Source organism: Canis lupus, chromosome 6 (genome assembly GCF_048164855.1).
Source record: "Canis lupus baileyi chromosome 6, mCanLup2.hap1, whole genome shotgun sequence".
Classification (NCBI taxonomy): Eukaryota; Metazoa; Chordata; class Mammalia; order Carnivora; family Canidae; genus Canis; species Canis lupus.
In genome coordinates, this window is record NC_132843.1 from 75,867,403 (window position 1) to 75,879,061 (window position 11,659).

At 40.7% G+C, this 11,659-nt stretch overlaps 1 protein-coding gene across 2 annotated transcripts in view; it reads right to left on the reverse strand.

Moving 5' to 3' along the window:
- Positions 1 to 11,513, reverse strand: part of ASPM (assembly factor for spindle microtubules) — a 72,016-nt gene extending 60,503 nt beyond the window's left edge. The window contains exons 1-3 of one of the 2 annotated variants that reach the window (XM_072831280.1): positions 11,107 to 11,513; positions 9,336 to 9,479; positions 875 to 2,354 (exon numbers count right to left, since the gene is read on the reverse strand). In XM_072831280.1, the coding sequence (XP_072687381.1) occupies positions 875 to 2,354; positions 9,336 to 9,479; positions 11,107 to 11,382 (1,900 nt within the window). In that variant the 5' untranslated portion in view covers positions 11,383 to 11,513. The remainder of the gene's footprint in view (positions 1 to 874; positions 2,355 to 9,335; positions 9,480 to 11,106) is intronic. The other variant, XM_072831279.1, reaches the window with a different exon arrangement.
- Positions 11,514 to 11,659: the final 146 nt, after the last annotated feature.

The following is an 11,659-nucleotide window of genomic DNA, read 5'->3' on the forward strand; positions in this document are numbered from 1 at the left end:
TCAGGGCAGAGCCAGGTTTCAACAAGGTAACAAAATGTCTTATAAAAGACAATGCTAATCACGGACCATGAGTTCAGAGCTGGAGAGATCTAGAAAATCGTTCAAACTCGGGGATGTTCAAAGGGAAATGAGATATTAAATGAGGGAAATGAGATGTATGATACTTCCTAGAAGTTCTAGAATTCTTTCAAATGATCTGTTAAATTAGTAGTGTGGTTTGTTTTCCTGCCCTGCCCTTGACTGTCATGAGGTCATCTGGGTTCAAAAGGCATGGTGGAATTAGTCCTGTTTTTGAGGCAGACTTGATGGAAAGGCTGTGAGTAGTGGGGAAGGAACAACGATGTTTTCCCCAAAGGAATGCAGACCTCTGGGGCCCTAGAGACATTCCCTCTAGGAATGTCTTCATTCCTAATTATTGGCTAAGTAAAGGCTGAGGGAGAATAATGCCATGAGGTGCACAGGGTATGCAAAGTCCTCTTCCGTGTTTTCTCAGATAGTATGATGGGGGCCAGGCACATCACTGGGTCTTCCAGTCAGGGTTTGGACTAAGGTGAGGAAGTGGAGTACTTCCCCTGGGCATAAAACCTGAGGGGTTGCCAAATAACTCCATAATCAAGATTAAGTATTTTAATGCAGTATTTTTTAAAATGGAAATTAATGCAAAAAGATAATGAACAAAACAGCAAAGTTTCAGTAAGAACAAAAATCAAAACTATTTTAGAACTCAGCCCCATCTTCTATTAAACAAAATGGCACCTGAAGAGTGCAACTTAGAAGTCAAGCTTATCAATAGGAAATTCACTAAGCCAAAAGAAACAGCAAATATACGCCTTGTAGGTATACTTTCACTAAAGATGTTATAAACAAGACTCACCTGTCTTCTTCTTCAGGTTTAATTTCTCTCTGTTAAAATGTTTTGAGATGGGTGTTGTCATCTTTTTTGTTTTTTTAAGAACTGATGTTTTGGATTCCACAGGAGAAAAATGGATTCTTTTGATTTCTTGTATCTCTGAATGTCCTGTAGCTGTAATTCTAACATTTGCATCTTCCCTGTCTCCCTCACTCCTTCTTTTACGGGCAATTAACGTGGTCTTTGAGGGAGGAGTTACTACAATTTTATAACTCTTAGGTTTACTGAATACTGGATCTATAACTGGAAGACAAGATTGAAAACCATCTTTCTCTTTTATATTATCTGTTACTTTTTCAAATTCACCTGCTACACTGTTGAGACATCTTTTTGCCTTTGGTTTATTAGTCTCCTTTTGGTTTTCTCTGGTAAAATTGGATTTCCTTTTAGTAATGGTAGCAGAAAGTATTGGGCGTCTTGTAAGTTTATCCTGGCTGCAACTAGAAATATCCTGCATTGCAGAAAATTTAGGTTGATTTTTTGTAAAACTGTAACAATCTGACTTCATTTCTAAAGCTCTGTGTTCTTCAAAAGTAGCTTTGGGAGATTTTGAACTCTGACATTCAGGAATACAAGGTAAAATTCCATTTGTTCTCGGATCTTGAGACTGTGAGAACTGAGAATTTTTATTTGAGGATAATGATAATTTACATGTTTGCTGATATATACATGTATATGCCATATTATCTTTTACAAATTGATTTGGGGATAGAATTGGATTAATTGGCTCAGATTCTAGATCCTGATTAAGTCCATAATTATCATTTATGAAAGAATCAGGACTTAAGATTTTCCGGTAATTTTCATGCACACTTTTTGATTCCAAATGCAAAGGCATTGAATTATCTTTCATAAGTATATTTGATGAAAGACACGTCACTACCTCTAGCTCATTATTAGCTGCACGGCTGTTTTTTACAAAGGAATCTGGACTTAGAAAATTTCCTTGGCTTTGTGTAATGTTCAAAGTGGAAGAACAGGCTGGGGTAAGAATAAGTTTACAGTTCTCTTCAGTTTGGTCATTAATATTATTTGTGGAGTTAAAGGAAGTTTCATTAACAACTTTCTCACTAAAACTAAAATCTTCCAAAATGCTGGCATCTTCTACTTTCAACAGGTCCCCGTTTTCACGTGCATGAAGAGATATGTAAGTTGTAGACCGACGTACAGAAAGAGGCAAGGAAGTCTCACCATTGCATTCTTTGAAAATAGGACTAATAGGTGATATCGGTATTTTATTTTCTTCAAGGATTAAAGAATTGTTTTCTGTTGGGGAACAGCCTTCATTCACATCCAAATTTTCACAAGCTTGTAGTGGGTTCCTAACTCTGTCAGCTTTTTGTGAAACACAAAATGTTTTGTTAACATTTTGAGCAGAGGAAATCCTCTTATTATTTGAAGAGGCTGACATTTTCTTCTTCTTAATCGTACCCCAAAGACTCCTCTGTAAAAAATAAGCAAAACATACAGATTAAGTTGATAGTTATTGAATTATTACCTTTATATTAGCAATATTATGCATTTTACTTCAAAACTTATCAAAATAGTCTTTTGGAGGAGCTAAGATGTCAGAGTAGTAGGGGGACCCTATGCTTGCCTTGTCTCTCAAAATACAGCTAGATACATGTCAATCATTCTTGAACACACAAGAAATTGATCTGAGGATTGAGAAACAAACTGTACACCTGGAGGATGAAAAGGGGTCACATGGTGGAAGATAAGAGGTAAGGAGATATGATTTGGAGGAGAAGAAAATCACAAGTGCTGTGGAGAGGAAGGAGTTCTGATCACAGAGCAGAGAGAGGACCAAGTGAGTGAGCAAGAGAGAGAGACAGACATCAGTGTACAGGGGATTGTACAAGAAAAACAGTTCCCCAAAACCACTGAATGGGAAAATGAGAAGGGCTGATTATCACAATTTTTTATAAGTAGCAGAACTCAAAGCCTGAAGTTTTTAGAAGTCTGTGCCATCCCTAGGGTGGAGCCTGACAGGCATAGTGGTACTCCTGTAGAGAAAGGCAGAGGTTCAGGAGAGGACAGCATGGTCTGAGGATCCCCTGGGTCATACTGGGAGTGTGCACCCCTTCTTGGAGTGCGTTTAGGAGAGGTGGCACTACCTCACAGGGGACAAAAGAGCTAGCAGGTGTGATTGAGCTGCCCCGTTCATTACCAGGCACAGAGGGACCTGCTGAGGGCCTAATGTGGATGCTGGCTTTTTGCTGTGCTTTACCATCAACTCCAAGCCTGTGAATGTTCATGTGACTGTCCTCCTGGGACAAACTGGCACCATCCACAGCATGGCAAAACCTTCGCCAGAGGATCAGCATGGGGCCATGTGCACTGGGTCCCTAAAATTTGGTTTCTGAAACACAGGTGATGTGCTAAGACAAAACAGGAGCACAGTGCCACCAGGTGGGCGACAGCTCAGATACAGACAGGGTGAAGGCAGGGATCTGATGGATTCCTGAGACACACAAGGGGAGATCGTCTGCTCTTTTGAGAGCTTCCTGAATAGCAGCCAGCGTGATCTCCTGTCTCTGGGGAGGAGGGAGGAGGGTGACACTATTTTTATTCCCTGCCCATCAGCAGGGATGGACTTCAGTGAGCAACAGAGCACCCACAATGGAGCCTTGAGCTGCTTACACCCAGCCCCATGGCCCTGTGCTCTGAAGGTACTTCTGAACTAGAGCAAGTGTGCCTGGAGCCAGAGCAGCAGCAAGCCCCTCCCCCGAAGGCCAGGACCCTCCCCTCTGCATGCATCAAGTCTACTGACCATAGAGTGCTGCAAAACTTCAGCTCTACTGGATATTGGATCTTGCCTCTTTGAACACAGCAAAACACCCTGTTAAAACTCACCACACTCTGGACAAGGTCCAAACACTCCCCATTGCAGGCAAGGAGAAACTCTGTAGAGGACTGACCTGAGGGAAAGAGCAGCCAAAACACAGCAGCAGAATGCACACAGCATACACCAGAAACACTTCCTGAAATGCCAGGCCCTGGTCATTTCTGTGACTTTGTCTTAATAAAGCCATTACTCTCAGGAGCAGGAAATCTAACAGGCTTTCCTAAGACACAGAAGATAGAGATCCAGGGAAAATGCCAAGACAGAGAAATTCATCCCAAAAGAAAGAAAAAGAAAAGGTCATAGCCACAGATCTAACTGAAACAGATATAAAGAGACTGAATCAGAATTTAAAACAATAATCATAAGGATACTAGCTGGGCTTGAGAAAAGCATAGTAGACCCCATGGAGGCCCTTACCACAGAGATAAAAGACTTAAAAACTAGTTAAACTGAAGTAAATATTACTATAACCAAGATGTGAAACCAACTGGATATAATGGCCACAAGGATGGAAGAAGCAGAGGAATGAGTAAGTGATATAGAAGATAAAATTATGGGAAGTAATGAAGCTGGGAAAAAAAAAAAGAGGGAAAGAAAAATACTGGATCACAAACATAGACACAGGGAACTCAGCAACTCCATGAAGTGTAATAACATTTGTATCATAGGACTCTCAGAAGAAGAGATGGAAAAAGGGGCAGAAGGTTTATTTGAGGGAATTATAGTTGAAAACTTCCCTAATCTGGGAAAAGAAACAAACATCTAAATCCAAGAGGCACAAACATCTAAATCCAACTCTCAAAAGCAAGCCAACAATAAAACATACTGTAGTAAAATGTGCAAAATACAGACATAAGAAAAACATCCTGAGAGCAACAAGGGAAAATAAATCCTTAACTTACAAAGAAGACAAGTCAGGTTAGCAGCTGATATATCCACAGAACCTGGCAGGCCAGAAGCAAGTGGCATGATATATTCAATGCGTGAATGGGAAAAATAAGCAGCCAAGAACACTTTATCCAGCAAGGCTGTCATTCAGAATAGAAGGAGAGATAAAGAGTTTCCCAGATAAACAAAAACTAAAGGAATTCGTGACCAGCTCTACAAAAAATATGAAAAGAGATTCTTTGAATGGGAAAGACAGAACAAAAACAACAAAGACTAGAAAAGAACAGAGAAATCTCCAGAAACAACTTTACAGGTATTACAATAGCACTAAATTCATATTTATCAATAATCACTCTGAATCTAAATGGACTAAATGCTCCAATCAAAAGACAAAGGGTATCAGAATGGATAAAAAAATAAGATGCACCTACATGCTGGAGAGACTCATTTTAGACCTAAAGATACCTCAGACTGAAAGTGAAGGGATAGAGAACCATTTATCATGCTAATGACCATCAAAAGAAAGCTGGGGCAGCCATCCTTATATCAGACAAACTTGATTTTAAACCAAAGGCAGTAACAAGAGATGAAGAAGGGCACTATATCATAACATAGGGATCTATCCAACAAGCAGATCTAACAATTTTAAATATTTATGTTTCCAACTTCAGAGCACCTAAATATATAAAACAATTAATAACAAACCTTAAGGAAACTCATTGATAATAATACGATAATAGGAGGAGACTTTAACATCTGACTCACCTAAGCAGAAGAACAAGGAAACAACTTTGAATGACATACTGAAACAGATGGACTTAACAGATCTATTCAGAATGTTTCATCCTAAAGCAGCTGAATACAAAGTCTTTTAGAGTGCACATGAAACATTCTCCAGAATAGATCACATATCAGATTTCAAAAAGTACAAAAAGATTGAGATCATACCATGCATATTTTCTGAAACTTTAAGTCAACCACAAGAAAAAATTTGGAAAGACCACATACATGGAGTTGTTAAAGAGCATCTACTAAAGAATGAATGGGTCAACCAGGAAATTAAAATATGATAGTCTAAAACTTTTGGAATGCAGCTAAAGTGGTCATAAGAGGGAAGTATACAACAATGTAGGCCTACCTCAAGAAACAATAAAAATCCAAATATACAATCTTATCTTACACCTAAAGGAGCTAGAATAGGAAAAGCAAAGTCTAAAGACAGCAGAAGTAGAGAAATAATAAAGATTAGGGCAGAAATAAATGATACAGGGGGGAAAAAAAGACATCAGTGAAACTAGGAGCTGGTTTGTTTTTTTTGTTTTTGTTTTTGTTTTTTTTAAGAATTAAATTGATAACCCTCTAGCGAGACTTATCAGAGAGAAAAGAGGAAAGGTCTCAAGTAAATGAAAGCATGAATGAAAGAGGATAGATTATAACCAACACCACAGAAATACAAACAATTAGAATAGTATGAAAAATTACATGTTAAAAAATTGGGCAATCTGGAAGAAATGGAGAAATTCCTAGAAACATACATAACACCAAAACTGAAATATGAAGACAGAAAATTTGAACAGACTCATAACCAGCAAAGATTGAATCAGTAATCAAAAATCTCCCAACAAACAAAAGTCCAGGGCCAGATGGCTTCCAGGGGAATTTTACCAAATAGTTAAAAGAAGAGTTAATATCCATTCTTCCCAAACTGTTTCAAAAAAATCGAAATGGAAAGTAAACTTCCAAACTCATTCTATCAGGCCAGCATTACTTTGATTCCCAAAACAAAGACCTCACTAAAAAGGAGAATTACTGACCAACATACCTGATGAACACGGTTGCAAAAATTCTCAACAAGATACTAGTAAATCAAATCCAGCAGTACATTAAAAAGAATCCTTCATCGCAATCAGGTGGGATTCTTTTTTTTTCCCCTGGGTTGCAAGGGTGGTTCAATATTCACAAATCAACGTGATACACATTAATAAAAGAAAGGATCAGAACCATATGATCCTCTCAATAGATACAAGAAAAGCATCTAACAAAGTACAGCATCCATTCTTATCCTCTAAGGAGAAAAACTGAGAGCTTTTCCTCTGAGGTCCCAAGATAGAGCCCCAAAACAGGCATGTCTACTCTAACCACTTTTATTTAACATAGTACTAGAAGTCTTAGCCTCAGTAATCAGACAAGAAAAAGAAATAAAAGGCATTCAAATCAGCAAGGAAGACGTCTTACACTATGTGCAGATAATATGATACACCATGTAGAAAACCTGAAAGATTTCACCAAAAAACTGCTAGAATAAACAAATTCAGTAAAGTTGTAGGATATAAAATAAATGTACAGAAATCTGTTGCATTTCTATACAACAATAAAGAAACAGCAGAAAGAGAAATCAAGGAATCAATCCCACTTACAATTCACCAAAACCCATAACTAGGAATAAACCTAATCAAAGAAGTAAAAGATCTCTCCTCTGAAAACTATAGAATGTTTATGAAAGATATTGAGGATGACACACAGAAATGGAAAAACATTCCATGCTCATGGATTGGAAGAACAAATTTTGTTAAAATGTCTATACCAATCAAAGAAATCTACACATTTAATGCAATCCCTATCAAAAATCATTAGTATTTTTCACCGAGCTAAAGCAAACAATCCTAATATTTGTATGGAACCACAAAAGACCCCAAATAGCCAAAACAATCTTGAAAAAGGAAAGCAAAGCTGGAGGCATCACAATTCTGGACTTCAAGGGATATTATAAAGCTGTAGTCATTAAGACAGTATGGTATTGGCACAAAAACAGACATACAGATCAGCAGAACAGAAGAGAAAACCCAGAAATGGGCCCACAAGTATACGGTCAATTAATCTTTGACAAAGCAGGAAAGAATATACAATGGAAAAAAGTCTCTTCAACAAATGGTGTTGGGAAAACTGGACAGTCACATGCAGAAGAATGAAACGGGACCACTTTCTTACACCACACAGAAAAATAAATTCAAAACAGATGAAAGACCTAAATGTGAGACAGGAAACCATCAAAATCCTAAAGGAAAACACAGGCAGTGACCTCTTTGACATCAGATGTAGCAACAATTATTGTTTTACCAGACACATCTCTCTCTCTTTTTTTTTTTTTTAAAGATTTTATTCATTCATTAGAGACAGAGAGAAAGAGACAGAGAGAGAGAGAGGCAGAAACACAGGCAGAGGGAGAAGCAGGCTCCATGCAGGGAGCCTGACGTGGGACTCGATCCCGGGTCTCCAGGATCACACCCTGGGCTGAAGGCGGCACTAAACCGCTAAGCCACCGGGGCTGCCCACTCTCTGAAGGCAAGAGAAAGGCAAAAATGAACCACTGGGACCTCATTAAGATAAAAAGCTTCCGCACAGTGAAGGAAACAGTCAATGAAAGTAAAAGGTAGCATAAGGAATGAAAGATGTTTGCAAATGGCATATCTGATAAAGGGTTAGTACCCAAAATCTATAAAGAACTTATCAAACTCAACACCCAAAGAACAAATTATCCAATCAGGAGATGGGCAGAAGACATGAACAGACATTTGTCCAAAGAAGATGCTCAACATCAACTCATCATCAGAGAAATACAAATCAAAGCCATGATGAGATATCACTCACACCTGTCGGAATGGCTACAATTAACTCAGGAAGCAACAGATGTTGGCTAGGTTGCAGAGAAAGGGGAACCTTCTTATACTGTTGATGGGTATGCAAACTGGTGCAGCCACTCTGGGAAACAGTATGGAGGTTCCTCAAAAAGTCAAAAATAGAACCACACTCCCACCTGGCAATTGCATTATTGGGTATTATTATTGTACCCACAGGATACAAAAATACTGATTCAAAGAGGCATATGCACTGCAAAGTTTATGGTAGCATTATCAACAATAGCAAAATTATCAGACAAGCCCAAATGTCCATTGATGGATAAATGGATGAAAAAGAGGGAGATCTATATCTATATATCTACACACACAATGGAATATTAGTCATCAAAAAGAATATCATGCCGGGATCCCTGGGTGGCGCAGCGGTTTGGCGCCTGCCTTTGGCCCAGGGCGCAATCCTGGAGACCCGGGATCGAATCCCATGTCGGGCTCCCGGTGCATGGAGCCTGCTTCTCCCTCTGCCTATGTCTCTGCCTCTCTTTCTCTCTCTGAGACTATCATAAATAAATAAAACTTAAAAAAAAAAAAAAAGAAAGAAAAAAAAAAGAATATCATGCCATTTGCAACGAGGTGGATGGAGCTAGAGTGTATTATGCTAAGGGAAATATGTCAGTGACAGAAAGACACCATATGATTTCAGTCATATGTGGAGTTTAAGAAACAAAACAGATGAACAGAGGAGAAGAGAGAGAAAAAAAAGAGGGAGACAAAACTTAAGAGACTTAACTATAGGGAACAAACTGAGGGCTGCTGGAGAGGAGGTGGGTGGTAGATGGATTAAATGGGTGATGGGTATTGAGGAGGCCACTTGTGATGAGCACTGGGTATTGTATGTAAATAACAAATCATTAAATTCTGCTCCCGAAACCAATATTACACTATATGTTAACTAACTAGAATTTAAATAAAAGTCTGAAACAAACAAAGACTTCTCAAAGTTTTTACACGTTATTTTCTTAGAGTAAACCACAGGATGATTAAAACTTATTACCTTTTTCTTTTTCTGCTCTTCTGCATTTCCTAGTAATATAGCTTGGTGTTTCAGAACATCATTTACAAGAAATGTCACAGTCTCTCTTACTCGGCCTTCTTTTAATGGTGTCCAGTTAACAGAAATAACAATTTTTTCTTTAGGCTATAATCAAAGAACACATTTCAAATGGGTATAAAAATAGCGATGCATAATGTCAAAACATATTATATACAGTTTAGAATACAGTAGGGGATTAATAATTGTTAGTCACCAATACTCTATACTGTAACAACATTCAACAAGCCAAAAATATTTTTCTAAGTTCATTGTAAGGAAAAAAGCCACTAGGTGGCTTAACAAGGTTCAACAAGAAAATAGAATTATAATAAAATCTTAACTGCACCAACACTCCATAGCCTGGCAGCAATTTATCAGATGGAAAACCCCCTCAATGACAAAACAAACTCTGTGTCCATCGGTTTTCAGGGGAAGAAAAAAAAAAAAAGACAAGTTTTGTTTTAAAGTAGAAGCCATAAAACATCATAAGCAGCTAGTTTTAAAAAACTCAGTTTAGAAAAGTGAACTTTTACTCTGCAAAACGGCAAATTCTAACGAGATAAATCGAAAACCCATAAAACTTTAGTCCACATAACAAAAGAAATAAAAAAGTATTACACAGAGAAAAAAATCTGTATCTTCCCATAGAACGAAAAGCAGGCATTCCCTAAGTAGAGGAGACAGTGTAACCACTGCTGGCACACAAGTCGGTGGACCTCTGATTAGAGCCTCTTCTCGCGACCTTAGGATGGATGCAGTTGTACAGACAATCTCAGCTAATGGTTTATTTTCATACTTTCAAAGGTTCTCAATGGGAAGCCCGCAGCAGCCAAATCCTCTAGCTCTTGGTAGGAGGGATGGAAACATTACTACGGCCAATGCCAACGCAGGAAAGCTACGCAGGTTGGTTTTGAAACAACCGTTGCAAAATCAAATCTGATTCATCATTAAGACTACACTATAGCAAAGGAGGGGGAAAAAGGGTCAAAATAGTAAAGCGTCATGCATTCCCCCTCCTCCACCCCCATGCTTGTTGGGGAAAAAAAATAAAACCCAAAACCAAACAAACCCTGAACAGGTGCTTTCTCTCCTCTCTCTCTCTCTCTCTCTCTCTCTCGCTTTTTTTTTTTTTTTTTTTTTTTTTTTTTTGCTATAGACCCATTCAGCCAAACCAGCTCAGCATTTCACCAGCATTAAGTAGTTACTCCGACTACTTTGGAGTCGGTTTCCCGGATACATATGGAAACTAAAACGCATATTATGATGACTGAGAGGAAGCAATGTACTTTTTTTTTTTTTTAAAGCTGCTCTAGGGGATCCCTGGGTGGCTCAGCGGTTTAGCACCTGCCTTCGGCCCGGGGCGTGATCCTGGAGACCCGGGATAGAGTCCCACATTGGCTCCTTGCATGGAGCCTGCTTCTCTGCCTCTATGTCTCTGCCTCTCTTCTGTGTCTCGCATGCATGCATAAATAATAAATAAATAATAAATAAATACGTAAATAGATAAATAAATAAAAGTAAAAGCTGCTCTAATCCAGGCGCTCTTGGCAATCCTAAAGGTAGGCAGAGCATCAATTCTAGAGCTGCAGAAGTCGGCCGCAACGCCTTAAGCCTAATAGAAACGCTATTTGGCGGAGGTCTCCCGAGACGCCGGCAGCTCACCTGCAGCTCACCTGGCACCCGCAGGGCTGCCCCCCGCCCCCGCCCCCGCCCCGCCCCGCCCACCACCCACCTGCAGCTGGAAGCGGCGCGGAGAGACGCTGAAGCCCTGCTGCGCGGCGGGGGCGCGGCAGACCTCCACTCGGGCGGCCTCGTCGTTGGGGTTGTGCAGCAGCAGGGGCAGCGTCCGCGAGCCTCCCAGGCGCACGTCTCCGAAGCAGAGGAAAGGCGACCTGCAGAAGTGGCTGAGAGACAGGACCGGCGGGGACGCCGCCGCCGCCACCCCGGCCGCCGGCCTCGGCCCGGAGGGGCTCACCTCCCAGCTTCGCCCGGCCCGCCGGGTCGCCATGGCAGCGTCGAGACGCCGCCGGAGGTTCTGGCGCCGCTCCCGCGAGGCTGCGGCGCAGCGGGGACCCGGCTGGGGCGTCTAGGAGCGGACTCGCCCCCCTTTCGTGTCCAGTCGCCGACGCGCCACGGAACAGTCGCACGGGCCACCAAGGCACAAACCACAGACCGGCGCGGGGCCCGCGCGGCCCCAACCTCGGTTTAAACGCGTCGCCTCCACCAATGGGCGCGCTCGGGCACCGCCCACCTCCGGCGGGGCCAATCAGCGGGCAGCAGGCGCC